Here is a 16,462-nt window from a genome sequence, read left to right on the forward strand (position 1 = left end):
CCCCTCCCTTTTCTGGGCAGCAGGTTGTCAGTGAGGCGGTCCAGCTGGTGGAGACTAGAGATGCCAAACAACCTGTCAGAGATAAGAAGAGGTGGACAAGGTATGTGCAGCTCCCAGACTGCTCTGGAGGTTTGGCTGCTGAGAAGAAGAGTAACAGACACTGGGGTCCATTATGCTTGATAAGACAGCATAGTAAACACTCTTACACTTTAAACAACTCTCTCCAACACTGTTGAATGAGCTTACACTTGTTATCAGATCTTTCAAATTCATACATGCCTCAAAATAGATAAACTGCCCTCCACTTAAAAGAGTTTCCACTCCAGAGGTGCCGAACATACTTTAAATAACCCGCCGGGAATGTTAATCGTTTGTCCTTGCTGTGTTTGCTGCCTAGTCACAAAGAAGAATGCTACAACCAAAGGACTTTCTCTCTAAAATTTATTCAATTTCTGTTTATAAATCCCTGTTTTTGTAATTTCATAGAACAGAAAAGTTTGTTTATCACAAATATTTATCACCACTTGAAGATGGAGGGCAAAACTGGAAACAAACCCTCAAAGAGAAACAATGATCTCCGAACAATACCATCTTATTTCACAAACAACAAATTATTCTTTACAAATCTAGAGTAATAAATACTATTGGCAGGAACAGGGCTAAAAAAAACAAACTAAAAAGAACAATCAATTCTTATTTCAACGTCACGCACACACCTTCTCACACACACACACAAATCGAATAGATATCAAGGAATGATGAGGATCTTCTCTCTGGATGAATAATTTGTAATGTTAGAGCACCATATCACAAGTTACTGCATGTTAAAACACCTGGGCAGAGATATAAAAAAACAGACTGTTAACACATAAACCAGAGGCCTGTATCTATTCTTCACAAAAAGAGCCACACTTCTTGTTTGTTTCTTTTGTTTGCTTGTTTTTCACATTTAGCTACAAGGATGAAAGTGTCCCAAGGACTGCAGGGAAATGTGCGTACCTAACCAAATCTAGCAAGCAATGAAGTAAGGCTGTATGTATCACAGGAACTAATTCAGATTTAAAATGAAAAGACAACAGGAGTTGGTGTATCAACATTTACAGCTCTGTGTTTCTTTGTGATTGCTGAGCAATCCCTACGTGTCAAGGATCACCACTGGACTCATGAATAATTCACAAACAAACAAAAATGGGCCCAACGCACGCACGCATAACACGCGCTGCACTCCTGATCTGACTGGTCAGCTAAGGATAAAAGAAAGCCACGCGCTCATTGGCGTGTTCCGAGTGAGCAGAGCAAGCTGATTGGTCAGGCTAGGGTGACTGAGAGGACAGCGGTGACAGCTGTGTGACGCTGAGTTGTGCATTTACCCAGAATGCAGTGGAAACAGTGTTTACAGGTCTTTGGGCCTGTAGCGCGGTCTAAACAAACTGTTTATCTCGATGGTGCAGTGCCTGCAGCTACCACTGCCTGTCTCGTTGGAAATGAACTCATAGCATTCTTGAGCTGAGCTGACATAGGCTTTACATATACACAGGCTCACGCGTGCACACACTCACTCGGACAACTCGTGCCTTTTCTCCTTCACCGAGACTGAGCATAGAGTTGCGCTTTGAACACTAAAGAGGAAAAATATCTCCCTTAGGCTCTGCTGTGAGAACTCAGATTATTTTGGTCAGTAAATGTCACTGCCTGTCTGACAGTGGGTCACAATTTAAATCCTTCACAATACCAAAAAAAAAGTGGGAGTCACTGAGAGGAGAACAAGCCTAGTGCTCACAGCGCAAACATTTGAATCACACCAGTCTTTGAGTTACGCAAAGACAACAAAACACAAACTTTGATTTTCACTTTGCAGTTAGAAGGAGCTTTTCTTTTGTGAACATCTGGAGCATCATTGTTGTCCAGGTCCTGTCCTCAACAATCTACTACTCCTTCCAGCAGAGGGGAGAAACATGACTAACAGATGAGACCGCTTCACACAGCACAAGATCACACTTTTCACAATTATATTACAAAATTAATATCATATTTAGTCCATATGTAGTGCAGCTTCTTTCAGAAGAAGACTCTTTAAATTTGGGACTAGGAATCTCTGTCCACTCATCAGTCTTTAGATATATCCTATGGTTTAGTTAGGAGGCTGCACTCCATTCTGGCACCCCACACCGGATGTGTGTGTGCGTCTCTAGTGTGTGGTAGAGAGGAGGAGACAGATTGGCCGTGTATCGGGGATATTCTCTGAGAGGAGAGCCGAGCTGCCTGCTGTGAATGTTTTGGGAGCTCTGAGATGGAGGTGCGGAGTTCTGTCTCTGGTAGGGATCGTTGGTGATGTGTTCTCCGAGTGGCGGAGAGGTCTGGTGGGCTATAGCGCTGAGTCGAGAGCCCTGAGGACTGGAGCTGTAGGGTGGATGAGGGGTGTAAGGCGGGTAGGGCTCCATTGGGGTCATGGCGGTCGGGATGGGGCAGGGGTATGACCAGGATGCACAGCTGAGTTCATCCATTCTGGACTCCGATCCAGCAAACATGCAGGCCTGACGCTGTCCCATGTCAGAGCTGTAAGGAGAGTCAGTGAGCCCCAGGGCTGGGTTGTTGGATAGACCGGGTGGAGGAGGGGGATAGGAGGAGGGGTGATAGTACGATTCCCCTTCACTTGGTGAACTACCAATGAAGGGTTTCTTGTATGAAAGCTGGTGGTTTTCCGAGGAGCAGTTTTCCTCCACTACAGAAAGACAGAGAAAAAAAATGCTGGTTTTCCATTTGAAGTTGAAGATAAATGAGAGCTGCGAGAGTTCCAGCTTTCAATTTATAACTTCCCATTTACTGCAGTTTAAGTAGCTGAGACACAAAAAAATGTACACATGAAGTTTCAAATTTCAAAGTAGGCCTGTCTATAACTCTTTTCAATACTTTCAAATTTTGGCAATGCTGTTTGTAGAAAAAAAACAACCCTTGAAATAAACATCAAAGCACCAGAACTGCACCCAGATCAATGGGGGATCTATGTAAAATGTTAAAGATAACAGAATGCCATCATTTGTGAATCGTTTAATCATTATATTTAATTACAAATAACACAATGCCAACATGTCAAATGCTGAAACTAAGAAATTTTATTTCATTCATTTTTTTAATGCATGTTTTTGGATTTGATCCCATTTTAAGGCTGTAAGACTTGAAGTTTTTAGAAGTAAATATGAAGAGGGGTTCCCCGTTATGAATAAGACTTTAATTACAAAATAAGACTTCTGTTTCTTAATTAAGAAAAACTGCAAACAATTTAGCTAATTCATCATACACTGTACAAATAAAGGTAATAAAAGGTTCAGAGAAATCTCTGTAAATAAAAAACAAAGCCAAAGACCAATACTGAGCTTTGGTGCCCTAAAATAGACAACATTCTGCTGTAGAAAGGACTCCGTGGGCTCAGGAAGCCATCACCAGTGAACACATTTCACCACTAATGTCGCAATTTTAAACTTTCCCATGAAAAAAAGAAGAACACTTACAGTTCATAGACATTTATACGCAGGCCCTCCATGATGTGACATGTGTAACATCTGTAAAGACTCCATTAATGCCGAACAATAAATACAAGTTATTGAGCAACATATGCTGCCATTCAGGGAAGTACTGGCTTATTTCAGCAGTACAATAGCAAACAATGTCAAATGTTGCCAAGTGCGAGTCAGCTGGTAAACTGGCCTGCGTCCAGACCAGACCTATCACCTACTCCAAGACTTTGGTGCATTATGGAATAGAAAATACAACAATGCAGGGCAGTATAACACAATAAACATGTCTTTTCTGAAACAAGTGGTTGCCATCACTTGCCAATGAGCACATGTTTTTTCAAAATCCCTCGAGGTTTTGCAGTTTCAACATTTTTCAATTAAATATATAATAATAATAATAATAATAATAATAATAATAATAATAATAATAATAATAACAACAACAACAATAATAATAATAATAATAATAATAATAATAATAATATAACAGTCCTTGTCAAGCAGAGTGTAGAATAATAGTTAAATATAAACTTCACTACATCACCCACTGGTAGATGAACGTCTTTGTTGTTGGTTAGTTAAATGTACTAATTTACTAACTAATTACTAATTAGTTAGTAATTATCTATCTATTTATCTATATAAATATGTATATATATACATAGATATATTCTCATGAATTCTTTTGAAAACAAGCTGGAAACTGGAAGGATGATGGTGCATCCTTGAATGCTCATTCAAAAAGACAAAACTTTATATTAAATAAAACTCTGTATTCCATTTGTCTTTATCGTTATATGATTTACTTAAACCTGGTGTGAACACACGATTTCCTCTTACCTTTTCTCTTGGTGCAGTGGTACACCTGCTGCTGTTGGCCAGACTGCAGGTGTGGATGAGGCAGGGTGTAGTGCGTGGGTGGAGCACTCAGTAGCTCCTGAGGGCTGCTACCATTCAAGCCGTTCTCACAGCTATAAGGAGACCCAACAGCCTCGGGGGAGCCCCGCAAACCGCGACCCTCCCCACTGAAGGGACTCCCAGAAGAACAGGCTCTCTGACGGACAGTACTACGAGGGACCACTGGGTAATCCTTGCTGTAACAGAGAGGAAAACAAGATTACAGCATGGGGTAACAGTTTATCTCAGATGTTGTAACAAGCACAGGAAAGCAGCACAAGCCTTCTGTTCTAGAATGTGCAAATCTGTGCATGTATTATTATATTCTTATTATTAAATTCTGCTTGGTTGAATTCTTGAATTCTTGTTTTTTTCCCCCTTTTCCTTCAAGTCTATTTAGATATTCTCCATCCTTTCAGCTCTGATTTCTTTCTGTGCACACTGCCCTCTTGGTGAACTCAGTGATGTGCAGGAGACAGCGGGCCACATCGCCCTGACTCCCACTGAGACAGTAACACACACACACACACACACACACAGTGCTGTTGTGAGATAATTCAACGTTCTAAAAATAAACATTCATCCCTGTCACTTCACATAGAATCTCCTCTCCTCTCCAATAAAGCAGTGGTTCTGCATTTAATGCTGCTCTCCCACCCTCTGTCTCCCCCCTTGTCTTTCCTCAACCTCCCTTCAGTGACAGCCAATCCCATTGGCTTCCAAAAACCTCTAAACTGCCTGCCACAACACCACTCAAATGGAGATTAGTTCAGCACGCAACCCGACACAATATAGGCCTGTCAGCTGATCAGTGGTGACAGCCTAAATAGACCAGCAGCAACATGATATCATGGACTTATCAATGCAGCAAAGGAAATGATGCTGGGTGTGCATTTGTGTTTGTGCTGCATGTTCAGGGCGGGTTTTCAGGCTAAGATCAACCTTCAGGTGACAATGGCTGACATCTCTTTATACCACTTGGCTCCACTCACAGACACACTTGTGTCTTAGACCATATGTACCCCATCATAACAACCTCCCCCTCCCAGCTGACGGAGGTCGAGAAAGAAGAATAGCAATTGTGTCTTATAAAAGCTCACAAGCACACACACATCAACGAAGCTGTACTCACCCTTGTAACTTTGCCATGCGATGCAGCTCATTGTCGTCGCTGCCTCTGAATCCCTTAGCAAAAGGATTATTCTCTATCTTCAGCTGTGTAATCTGAGGACAAAGCAGAGCAATATTTTACTTGCACAGGTCTGCAGGCCCAAAGGCATGCTCTGTTTTTTATTTTTTATTTTCCCATTGACTAAATCAATGGTTTACTATTATTCGGAGGACCTGCAAGTATTAAAAGGAGGACTGCTGGAGCTCTGCATGGCCAACATTCCTCAGCTGCTTACGTTTCTAACGGAGTGAACAGTGTTCTCGCCAGCTGACACAGAATAAACTGTTTACCCAAACAGTCGCCAGGTTTAAGGATTTCAGGCCAAAGCTTTTAGAGGTCCAAAGCTTCGAGCTTTGATGTTAAAGCTTCAAACTTCTCCCAGTGATGTCATGGAGGTAAATCTTTGCGGTTTTTGAGGGATTTCATTTGGTCAAAGTCCAAGACCATCACACAAGAGGCGAGCCGGCTGAAGATCTGACACGAGCTCAGGTCCAAACAAACTTTGAAGTGCTGAAAATACTGATAACCCACTCCAAACTGCTGGCTAAAGAGCTCTGATTTCTATTTAGCACCACATTAGTGTCTTACATATTACTTATTTATACTGCTTGTGTTAACTATAGCTACCATGTAACTATAAAGCTTTTTAGTAATAATATGTTTCACCAAAAGAATTGAAAAAATTAATACAATCTCTAATAACAATAATAATAATAATAATAATAATAATAAGGAAGAAGAAGAAGAAGAAGAAGAAGAGCTGTAATAATTCTTCTGGACATTTTTATCACTGTAATATATCATATTATTATTATTATTGTAGCACTGTAAGTGTAAAAGTGTAAGTGTAAAAGTCATACAAATACAGTCTTACTCTTACTATATATATATATATTTGAGAAATATATTTATTTATATATGAACTTATACATAGACTTTGTGATAAAATGTATTGTAAGCAAGAAGTATATTGTACTTATAATTACATACTTGTATTAAATATAATAATTTAACAATTATTACCATTTTATTATTATGAAGTACATGTATTACCTATAGTATTTTATGCAAACTTGACACTATAATGATAATAATTATAGCTAAAGTTGAAATACATTGCAGTATATCTATGTACAGAAAACAATGCAATGCAAATTGGTTATAAGCTCAAAATGCCTTCTGATGGATTAAATCAGTATTATTGGGGGGTTTTTAACCTCAACTTTAATTCTATAATAAATAAAATGAAGAATGCCACATTAAAGCTACAAAGATTTTTGCTTCTATTTTGTCTACCAAAACATTTTGCTTACAATTTATAATTTCTAAAAGAAAATCAAAAGACAAACTATAGAAATATAAATTGTGATAGAAAACTTTCTTAGTTGTAACTATTTAAGTTACAGTTATTTGTTATGAAAATTAGACGTGATGAAAATGAAGCCATCGCATGTGAACGTATTCAGCAACGAGGCTCAAAGCTACAGCAATCTGTGTTTCTAATAGATGCCGAGGAAACTAGCTCAGCTCAGATTAAAGGAAAGAAACAGGTCATTAGAGGCTGACACTCACACGAGCTCGAGCACATATACAAACGCACACACACACACACACACAGAAAGGGAGAAACTTAATGTTTACATGTTTACAAATACTAAGCTATGACGCATAAACAAAGAGCATGCTAATTGGCTTTTTGGATACAAAATAAAGACAGTAATACAAACAGTGTGTGTGTGTGTGTGTGTGTGTGTGTGTGTGTGTGTGTGTGTGTGTGTGTGTGTGTGTGTGTGTGCACGCGTGCCTGTGTGTGTGAGAGCCGTTGTATGTGTGAGAAAGAAATTTGACTATAACTACTGACCAAAAGGCCAAACAATATGCATGCATCTGTCATTGATGTGACAGTAGAGCAGCTCTTACGTGCAAATATTAGACTATGAAATCCATTTCCATTATTGTTTGAATAACTGTAACATACTGTAGCTCAGCCAGTGAAATCACTCTACACTTTATATTCACATCAACAATTGTTAAACTGTATAAGCATCATTAAAGGGTCCTTATACCATTATAAGGACTTCTAATGCATCTGTGTTACTTAGAGTACCCCTACTGTATTCATATACATTGTGAAACTTCCAGTACTTGCTACAGCATTTGCAGTTGGCTCCCTATGTTTAACAGTGCTTCGTAGTGTGCTCTGCATTAGGCTTACCTTGTGGTTCTGATAGGATGTCACAGCGATGAAGGCAGTCTCGGGGAAGATGTGAGTGCAGAAAGCTGTGTTTTTGGAACCAAAGCCATTGTTCTCATCTGCCTTGACAATATGGAGACGAGGCTGGTATTTGTGCATAGAGTTGAGTATTATCTACATGGGGGAGATATTATGTAGGTGAGACTGACAGGCCTGTCATTCCAAAAAATCACTAGCAGATGCTTGGATCTAGACTTTAGAATCCAGGTGGCGATTAATCCCATGTAAAGGTACTTTGATTTCCAGAATCCTTGGCTGACATAAATGTTTAAAACAGAGATTACCTGTGAGTAGGATCAAAGTGAATGTCAGCAGTAAAAACAATAAAGGATCTTTGTTTATACAGTTACAACCCGAGACTAATTTTCTCACAGTAATGTGAACCCTGCAAGTGTTTTGGGGTTTTTTTCATCTGCATTGGTTAGAAAAATCTCAAAAATTATTCATGAAGGTCATGTTGTCCTATAAAGTAAAGAAAAAAGGAAATAAATATACATAAAAGAAACTCCATTTTAAATCAACATATTCATCTTTGTTTATTAATCTTGTATGACATTTAAAGCTTTTTGAATAAATTGTACGCACCCGAGCAACCATCTGGTATAATGCAGAATTTAAAAAATGTGTTCAGCACTCACTGATCATCAACAAACTATTTCCGCATATGTCTAATTAGACTTTCTGATTCATTCCCGTTTGATATTGTTAAAGACTTTAAGCTTTAGTTTGGACATACTGCTAACTTTAAACTATTAAAAACTAAACTATTGCGCACGGTCTAAACTATTTCCCACGACACTGACAACTCCACAAGTGGATCTAGGCCGGATGGCGGCCCTCTCTGCGCGCGTTTGGGCGAGACCACGTTTGTTTACGCAGGGGGCTCTCGGTTTAACTGCAAAGTTGCAGATTATCTCTAAATTAACAAGTATAAAAATATTACAGTTGTGTCCTTTCTTTCATCTTTTTCCATTTTTTCTGCGTGCGCATGCACTGGCACCAAGAGGCGCGCGCAGAACGATAGCCTATCATCTGCTCTCACGCGCCTGTAACCGTATGTGTCTCATCTCAAGTGTGCAGTGTGAGCTGTGCGGCTCTCGCGGTGATTTGTGTTGTGTTGTGATGTCGCGTGAGTTATACCCCGAGGAGTGAGCTTCACGGGCTCCTCGGGTTTTGCCTGCCTGCTGACCGAGACCGTGTTGGCTGACCGGACCTGTGCTGTACTTTGTATAGTCATTTTTCTTACACTGAAAACACCTCTCAGGTCTAATTATTTAAAATGCGTATAAAAGCTATTTAGTTTGGCCCGCAGGCCACCTTCATTAGGACAGCTGATGGTTTGTATGCTTATTATGAGTAAAAATAATGGAACTAAATTCAAAGGGCAAACTTTTTTTATTGTATCAAACAGAGCGTGTGTTCTTGTTCTGTCTGTGACAGACATAGAAACAAAGCAAACAAGCAAAAAATACTGTTAAGCAGACAGACTCACGTGTCCAAAGGGGTCCAGGTGGTTGTTGGTGAGTTTGAGTTTCTGGAAAGAGACAAGCTGGCGGCTCCAGTGCGCCCCTGTGGCGGGAGAGTCCGGATGGACGTAGAGCCTACCGGGCATCGCGGGCTCTGCCTTCCCCGTCATCGACCTTTATGACCAAAGAAACGCGGTGGATCGGAAAATGCTCTGACACTGACACACACACACACACACACACACACACGATCACAGTGGTTTTCGTGGTGTAGCAGGCCAGCGCTGCCGCCGGCTGCAGAAGGCCTGGTTGGTTCTTTAATTAGACAAACTATGTTTTGCTGGAGCTTACGCAGACACCCACATCTGGACCTTAACTCGGTTAACCCAAATGAACCGTTTCCTCCTAAACTGCCCTAGCGCGTATCCCGTTTTTGTCTATTTCCAGGCAAAAGTCTGAAATCGTTAACATAACCTGTATTTTTTAATAATTAAGAAAAATAACAATAAAGGTCTACCATCTTTATTATTCATTATTTTTCTAATTTCCTTATAGTCACCGAGAAACAGACAGAGAAAACATCTGCACATTTTATAATGTGTTACACTTGTACAGGTGAGTTTTCCCCCCACATACTTTGGATACTTTGCACAGCATAAACGAGTCGATATGTATTTTCCCAAACAACTATTGCGCATGTGCGTGGAAACTAGCAATAGTGCCATGGACATTCAGCTCCTAAAGTATTAAGAATTGATTCCGCGGTGTCAGAAGTGATTTAGGCTTCTGTTTAGCCTGGGAGTCTGTGATGTGTGAACTTTTCATCATTTGTGGAAAGTATTGTCCATTCTCCTACACCGGAAGGCAAAAATATTACTACAAACTCCCAGGACAAGGTGAAACAAAGCCCTACGGACCAGCACCGACTTACAGGCTACCGTGTAAACACCGAGCTCTTCCAGTAACTTTACTCTCTGAGCTGGGAATTTGTGTCAGGTAAGGCACAGACCCCTTGTGTCTTTGTAATAACCAAATGATGCTTTGAAGGGGCAGATATCTCGCTGCAGAGTCAGTTGTTCGTCGGATTTCCCTTCAGCAGCACACACACACACACACACACACACACACACACACACACACACACACACACACACACAAACAGCTGAATTGGATATTTTAAACCGGTCTGCGCCGTCTGTCCGCCCCGTGAACCCGTCATATTCTGATTTAACCGGCGGGCAGAAACGGGGGGGGAAACACGGGGAACTAGGCCATCCCAGTCTGCAAGAAGGACCCGACCTTTACAGAGTGCACAAGCGTGGGTGGAGTGGAGGGTATAAACCCACAACAACAAGGTTTACCCAGAGTTAAGTTCAGAGGTTTCTTGATATAAGGTTCATAAGCAAAGAGGGGGAAGGAGATGGCGGAATCTGAGATCTGGAAATGGAAATTTTGATTTATTTATTTATTTTCGGAAAGCTATTATTATATTTATTCATTTATTTTAAATAGCTGCATATTTGTTATCATCCTCTTTCTGTTTTACCATACACTTAAAACATTTATATATTCAGATATGTTTTTGGTGGGGAAGCTGACCTATACCCCGAACACACTGCCATACTACTTTCACTACCCGAACATGACTTTGAATGTCCTGTAAGTGTGTATACCGTGTTTTAGACATGTTCCTACGAACCATTTGTTGTCTGCGAATTTGTAGCGATGGTCATCTCCGGGAATGATGTCCATCAGGAGAATGTACTTGGTTTTCGGGTTGAGTCCTGTGACCTTCACTTTATAACTGGGGAACATCCTCCTTCAGGGAGCACATCCAGAAAAAACAAATAAAAACAGCGACATATATGATTAAATATTGATTTATTTTTTTAAATGAATAAAATAAAAAATAAAATGATTCCTTTAGGGATTTGGTTTCCTTTAGAAAATTTCCCTGCTGAGGCCCGGTGGCACCCGCGTACTGTATTTTTTCCCTTTAGGTTTATGTTTTGATCAAAAGTGTGACATTAAAAATAATTTGCATTGTTTTCAAGCGGTACAACACGAACCACCAATAAAATTTACTTTGTGTTAAAGTCATTCAACAGTTTTACCTTCCAGCCTTGGTGATGATCATTTCCGTTCCTACTTCATCAAACTTGGTCCAAAGTTCCCTATCATGAAGGAAAACTTTGATTCCCTCCATCCCCTGTACAAAAATATAATGAGTGCACGAGTTAAAGTTTAAACTCTAGTTATATTTAAATAGTTATTTAGTAATTAATAGGCATTATAAGCCAAATCCGTGGCAAATTAAACCAACAGCAATGACAAAGTTTTGTTTACTTTTTTCTTTTATTTCTATGAAAAAAATATGACTGGACGAGCAGCTATTATTTGTTTGGTAAAAAAAAAACAACAACACTGAATTAATTTTTTAAGTAAATTTAAATTAAAACCCAGAGTAAGCTACAGGTTGGTACCTGCTGACTGGACGCGCTCTGCGGTGAAGCTGGTGAGTTCAGGGTGAAGCCGGGATTTTCCTGTTTGGTCTCTTTTGGGGAATCCATACAGTCCGAGTCAGGGGGCTCTGCAAGGCCGTACTGGTCCCCTCCGTTTGCCATGTCCCACTGATGCACACACACACACACACACACACACACACACACACACACACACACACACACACACACACACACCAGACATTTGCCCATTTTACTGGTTTATTTGATCAAATTCTATGCGCTGTTTGACACTCTGGATGCCAATTGGGTAACCTCAAAGTCAGCACCTATACGAATAATATTTCTAAATAATAATAAATTATATATGGGGGCAAAACGGTCTTTTGTTAGAGGGAGCGCAAAGAGGCCACAATTTGAGTTTGTGGTGAAAACCCCCCACAAAGAACTCCTGGCTTTGTTGCCCTAAAAAGACCAATCACTCATAATAGATTACAATAGCTCACATAGAGTTACAATAGACTAACTCATCCAATCATCTAATTACAGATTTACACTTGAAATGAGATTAAACGTGCAGCTTGATCTTGAGCATTGTTTTCGAAGAAGGCTCAGATTCACTACCAGTTTTATGAGATCTAAACATCACAGCTACCAAACTGGACTGCACTTACAGATGCCGTAATAAAAGCACTAAGTTCATGGTTTACAGTACATGATATCTGAAGCTTTACATTCCAGTGTTAACAGTGCACAGAACTGTACAGCTACCACAATCACAGCCTGCAGTTTTGAAAGTGCACATCAAATATAACCACAGTGTATGTCTGGCATGTTTATTTTGTGTGCTCTCTCTGAGGGCCTTTACCTCAAATGCACTGCCCTGCTCCCCCTGCAGAAAACACTCTCATCCTCTTCCTGCGCTCTCTGCAGGCTGTAGAGCGAGTATACGTATATATTTTTTTAATTAAAAAAATATATATAAATTTTTAAATATTTCCAAGGTGGTTCTTAAAAAATCCACGTCTCCTCTGCAGCTTTGTCATATTGTAGTTTTTTGTTTTGGTCTATTTTTTTTCTTCTTCGTTTCGCTGTCCGTCTCCCTGCGCGCACACGGAGAGGCGCGTCCGCCTCGCTGCTTCCCGTCCACAGCTGTGGTGAAGTCTGAGATCTGCTCACAGCGCCTGTAATTCCTTCCTCATTTGTCTCGCTCACTCCCCATTGTCCTCGCGGACCCAGCGGTAGCCTTGATCTGAACCCAGCTCATCAGATCCTTCACAACAAATGGAGTCAAGTCCGCCTCACGTACTCTGCCCTCCCCCTTTTGCCATCCCCGCGTTCTCATAGGTCTGCATGGTGCATCGGTATCTGCAGCCCAAATCATGGCTGTGACACTGGCCAATCACGCGCGCAGAAACACACACACAGAGACCCAGACGCACGCACGCACCCCTCGATGGGGAATTATTTATTTATATACATTTACATGAAAATATATATTTATACATATTTTTTCTCACAGCGTCTATTTTCCCCACCGCATCAATCATGTATTTTACAGCCTTCTCACTTGGTGTTATGTCACACAGACTTCAAGTTGACAAAATGATCGCTGATTCATTTCCTACCTGAAAAAAAAATCTGTATTATTCATGAAAATGTCCTGCTTGATCAGAAAAAATTGTTACTTCCTGTTTCAGGACAGAGGGGAGATATTTTACGCTCGAATTAAATAAACATTAGACTCGTGATGGGTGAGTGGAAGGAGACTGTCGGCAAAGCTAGAGTAAAATGAAAATAAGAGAGACGTGGTCTGATTTTTAGACAAATTTTCATTCGTGTGTGAGCATTCCCCTCACGCAAAAAGAAGACATATTAGCTGATAACTGCTGGCAGATTTATTTATGTACTAATAAGTTATTGATTCGTGTCTCTGCCGTATTGGTGATTAAAGCACAATTATATATATATATATATATATATATATATATATATATATATATATATATATATATATATATATATATATATATATATATATATATATATATATATATATATATACATATATGTTAGGTTACCAAGAAAATGTGACGTGGATTTGGGTTGTTTCAAGATAAACCCCCAAATATAATCTCACACGAGGCTAGATACAGAGATCTTTTTTATAGGAGATTATTCGGGCACGGAGGGGCCTATAGTAGCAACAGCATCGAGTTGACGCGAGCGCGCATCACTTTGACTGGATTACTGTAGATCTTGATAACCTGAGGCATCCAGAGTTGAAAGTTGAAGAGGTCACCGGGAGGTCAGCATTACACATTTCCACCATTCAGCTTAACTGCAGTCTCTCATCTTTTTTGTATTAATTTAAGCATCAACCAGATTTTCAGATTAATAATTTAAGCAAAATATCCGAGATATTCACGACATAACCATCTTAGACATGATAGGTGGACAAGGTCTAAAATAGCTTACCAGAAAATACTAGAGCTTACATGTACTGACATACTGGCTTAGGACATAACACAGCAGTTATTCGATACGCTAAGATTACTACATCAAATTAATGTAAAAATGTTATCTCCTGCAGGCAATTCTTGCGCATAAATAGCGCTCTTTTACGCACGAGAAAGTCTCAGGTTTAATCGACCTGCACGTGACTATGTTTTGGTTCAAATACGCAGTCATAATTGCAGCTCTTACCGTTTTAAATTATCCAAATCCCAGGTGTAGACCTCTGCAGTTTGGTCCACAGCCTCTCCTGCATAACGCGACAAGCGGGTACTGCAGCGAGCGCGCTGCCACTGGGAGGGACAGGGTCCGTACCCTCTGTGTGTAATTGTGTGTGTGCTAGTGTGCGTTCATGTGTGTAAATGCAGATCCATCAAGTTTCCGAGCTGCTCGGACACCACGCCAATAAGCCTAACAGTATATACGCTCAGACGCAAGCTACATCTGTGCGTTTTAAGCTGGCGCTGACGATTAGGTTACACGCAGCGTGGATTTTGATCTGATAAGTTATTCACTGTTTTCCCACTGATTGCCACGCTGATGTGAAGTTTAGAATGAAAAGCTTCCATAGGCCACATGTTATATATTTTTAGTACCAGCATAGTTTCTAAAGTCGTCTCTAAACAATCATTTTTGGGAGGTGGAAAATGAAAATTCAAGAGAAACTGCAGTAGATTATTTTGTTGATGTAGCCGAGCCTATACAGTCTGGGCAGATTAGCGTTTCCCTGCCAGAAAGATTGGCCTGAATAATGTTCGTCACATTTATTATGTTTGTTTACAGAAGGTTTTTTTTATAGTCCACTGCTCAAAGATTTTGCTTTTCAGTGATAAGTCAAAACGTCAACTTAAATATTGTTACACAACAAAGACTCTTTTGCATTTCTTTAAAACTGTATTTGTGTGATGACACCGCTGAAACAACAGTTCTGCAGAAAGAAATAGGCTGGACAATTCCCACAATAAACTTTTTCGCAATTAACTTTGGTTTAATTACTCACCTCATTTGCTTTTTAATCTATCTGAAACAGCAAACCCACATACAAACATACAAGATTTAAATATATATATATATATTTCAGAGGGCTTCCTACATAAAAGAAACATGTTATTAATGTATTTTGGTTTTCAGGCTATTGGAAGGTTGTTGCAATCCGTTTATTTATTTAGAAAATTACAAGTATTTTCTCTATTCCTCGAAACACAAGTTTTTTTAAAGTTTAAATATAGTTTCCCAGAAATATTTGCTAAAAGTCAATTAATTATTAATATGGGCCTGCAAGCTAAATCGAAACCTGCCGAATTGCCGCTTAAAATACACGCAGTTTGGCGCTTCTTTATAAGCGTTAAAACATGAAAATTTTATTTTAACCATTTTTCTATAGACGGCCTATAAATATTTGTGATAATAAAATACAAACCTTGGAGAAATATTTCGGATTAATAACCAAATAGTGACAAAACTACTAATTCTTTAAAAGAATCTTACTTAACAAAGAGCGTTAATTTATCATTTAAATTATGAGTTTGAAACTTGTCTTTAAGAACAAATGGTTTTTTTTGTCTAACTATCCGATTGCTCTCAAAATGTAGGCACATTTCTTTGAAAATGAAACATTTACTATTGGAAACCACATTTTTACAGGGCACACACCTCAGTATTCAGTCAAGTTCATGTTTGACTGAATACTTTTGTGTACTTGCTATTTAAAACAGTCCCACGTCTAATATTTTAATCTTTAGTTTTAAGTGCTTAATCTCATTATTAAATCGGCTTCTTGGGGTATAACTCTTCATTTGGTATGATCCTGTAGCTGCTTGGTCCAGAAGAAGAAAAGCTAGAGGCAACAGTTTGAATAAATGAGGTGGTGGTGGTTGCTGGAAGGCTCATTATTGTCCCATCCTGGCTTCAGCTGACTGGATCCTCTGTTCTCTGTCTGGAGGAAGTGGTGAAGGGGTCCCAGACCTCCTGCACTCAGCAGGTCTGTCTCACACACCTCCAGCTCGGCTAGAACGAGTGTGTGTATGTGTGTGTGGCATTGGGGGGCAAGGTCAACCCATTTCTCTGCAAACAATCACATCACACAGGGCAAAATACATTCCAAACCCCCCCTGCCTCCAGTTTGTAAGGTGGTCTGATGTGGGAACAGCGGAGGGTGGAGGTTTGGCAGTGGTCCAGAGGGG

General features: G+C 39.8%; 1 protein-coding gene across 2 annotated transcripts; it reads right to left on the reverse strand.

Moving 5' to 3' along the window:
* Positions 1–347: 347 nt before the first annotated feature.
* tbx5b (T-box transcription factor 5b) lies at positions 348–14,541 on the reverse strand. Of its 2 annotated transcripts, none has more exons than XM_082554153.1 (9): positions 14,472–14,541; positions 11,787–11,933; positions 11,418–11,512; positions 11,003–11,122; positions 9,330–9,477; positions 7,799–7,951; positions 5,545–5,636; positions 4,356–4,609; positions 348–2,722 (listed from the first exon to the last, which is right to left on the reverse strand). In XM_082554153.1, exons 2-9 carry the CDS (start codon positions 11,925–11,927, stop codon positions 2,136–2,138), a joined length of 1,590 nt encoding a protein of 529 aa, XP_082410279.1. In that variant the 5' UTR covers positions 11,928–11,933; positions 14,472–14,541; the 3' UTR covers positions 348–2,135. The 2 variants fall into 2 exon arrangements, with proteins under 2 accessions (XP_082410279.1, XP_082410278.1); XM_082554152.1 differs by lacking the exon at positions 14,472–14,541 and adding an exon at positions 12,634–13,057.
* Positions 14,542–16,462: the final 1,921 nt, after the last annotated feature.

Source organism: Aulonocara stuartgranti (genome assembly GCF_965226115.1).
Source record: "Aulonocara stuartgranti genome assembly, chromosome: 12".
In the NCBI taxonomy this organism is placed as follows: domain Eukaryota; kingdom Metazoa; phylum Chordata; class Actinopteri; order Cichliformes; family Cichlidae; genus Aulonocara; species Aulonocara stuartgranti.

What these genes read in the sequence shown, in the direction of transcription:
- tbx5b (XM_082554153.1), bottom strand. Translation starts at nt 11,927, where the DNA reads ATGGCAAACGGAGGGGACCAGTACGGCCTTGCAGAGCCCCCTGACTCG. An exon ending in ATCATCACCAAGGCTGGAAG is followed by an intron (nt 11,123 to 11,417) that starts GTAAAACTGTTG and finishes TGCTCCCTGAAG; the next exon opens with GAGGATGTTCCCCAGTTATA. An exon ending in ACCTGGACCCCTTTGGACAC is followed by an intron (nt 7,952 to 9,329) that starts GTGAGTCTGTCT and finishes TCCCCCATGTAG; the next exon opens with ATAATACTCAACTCTATGCA.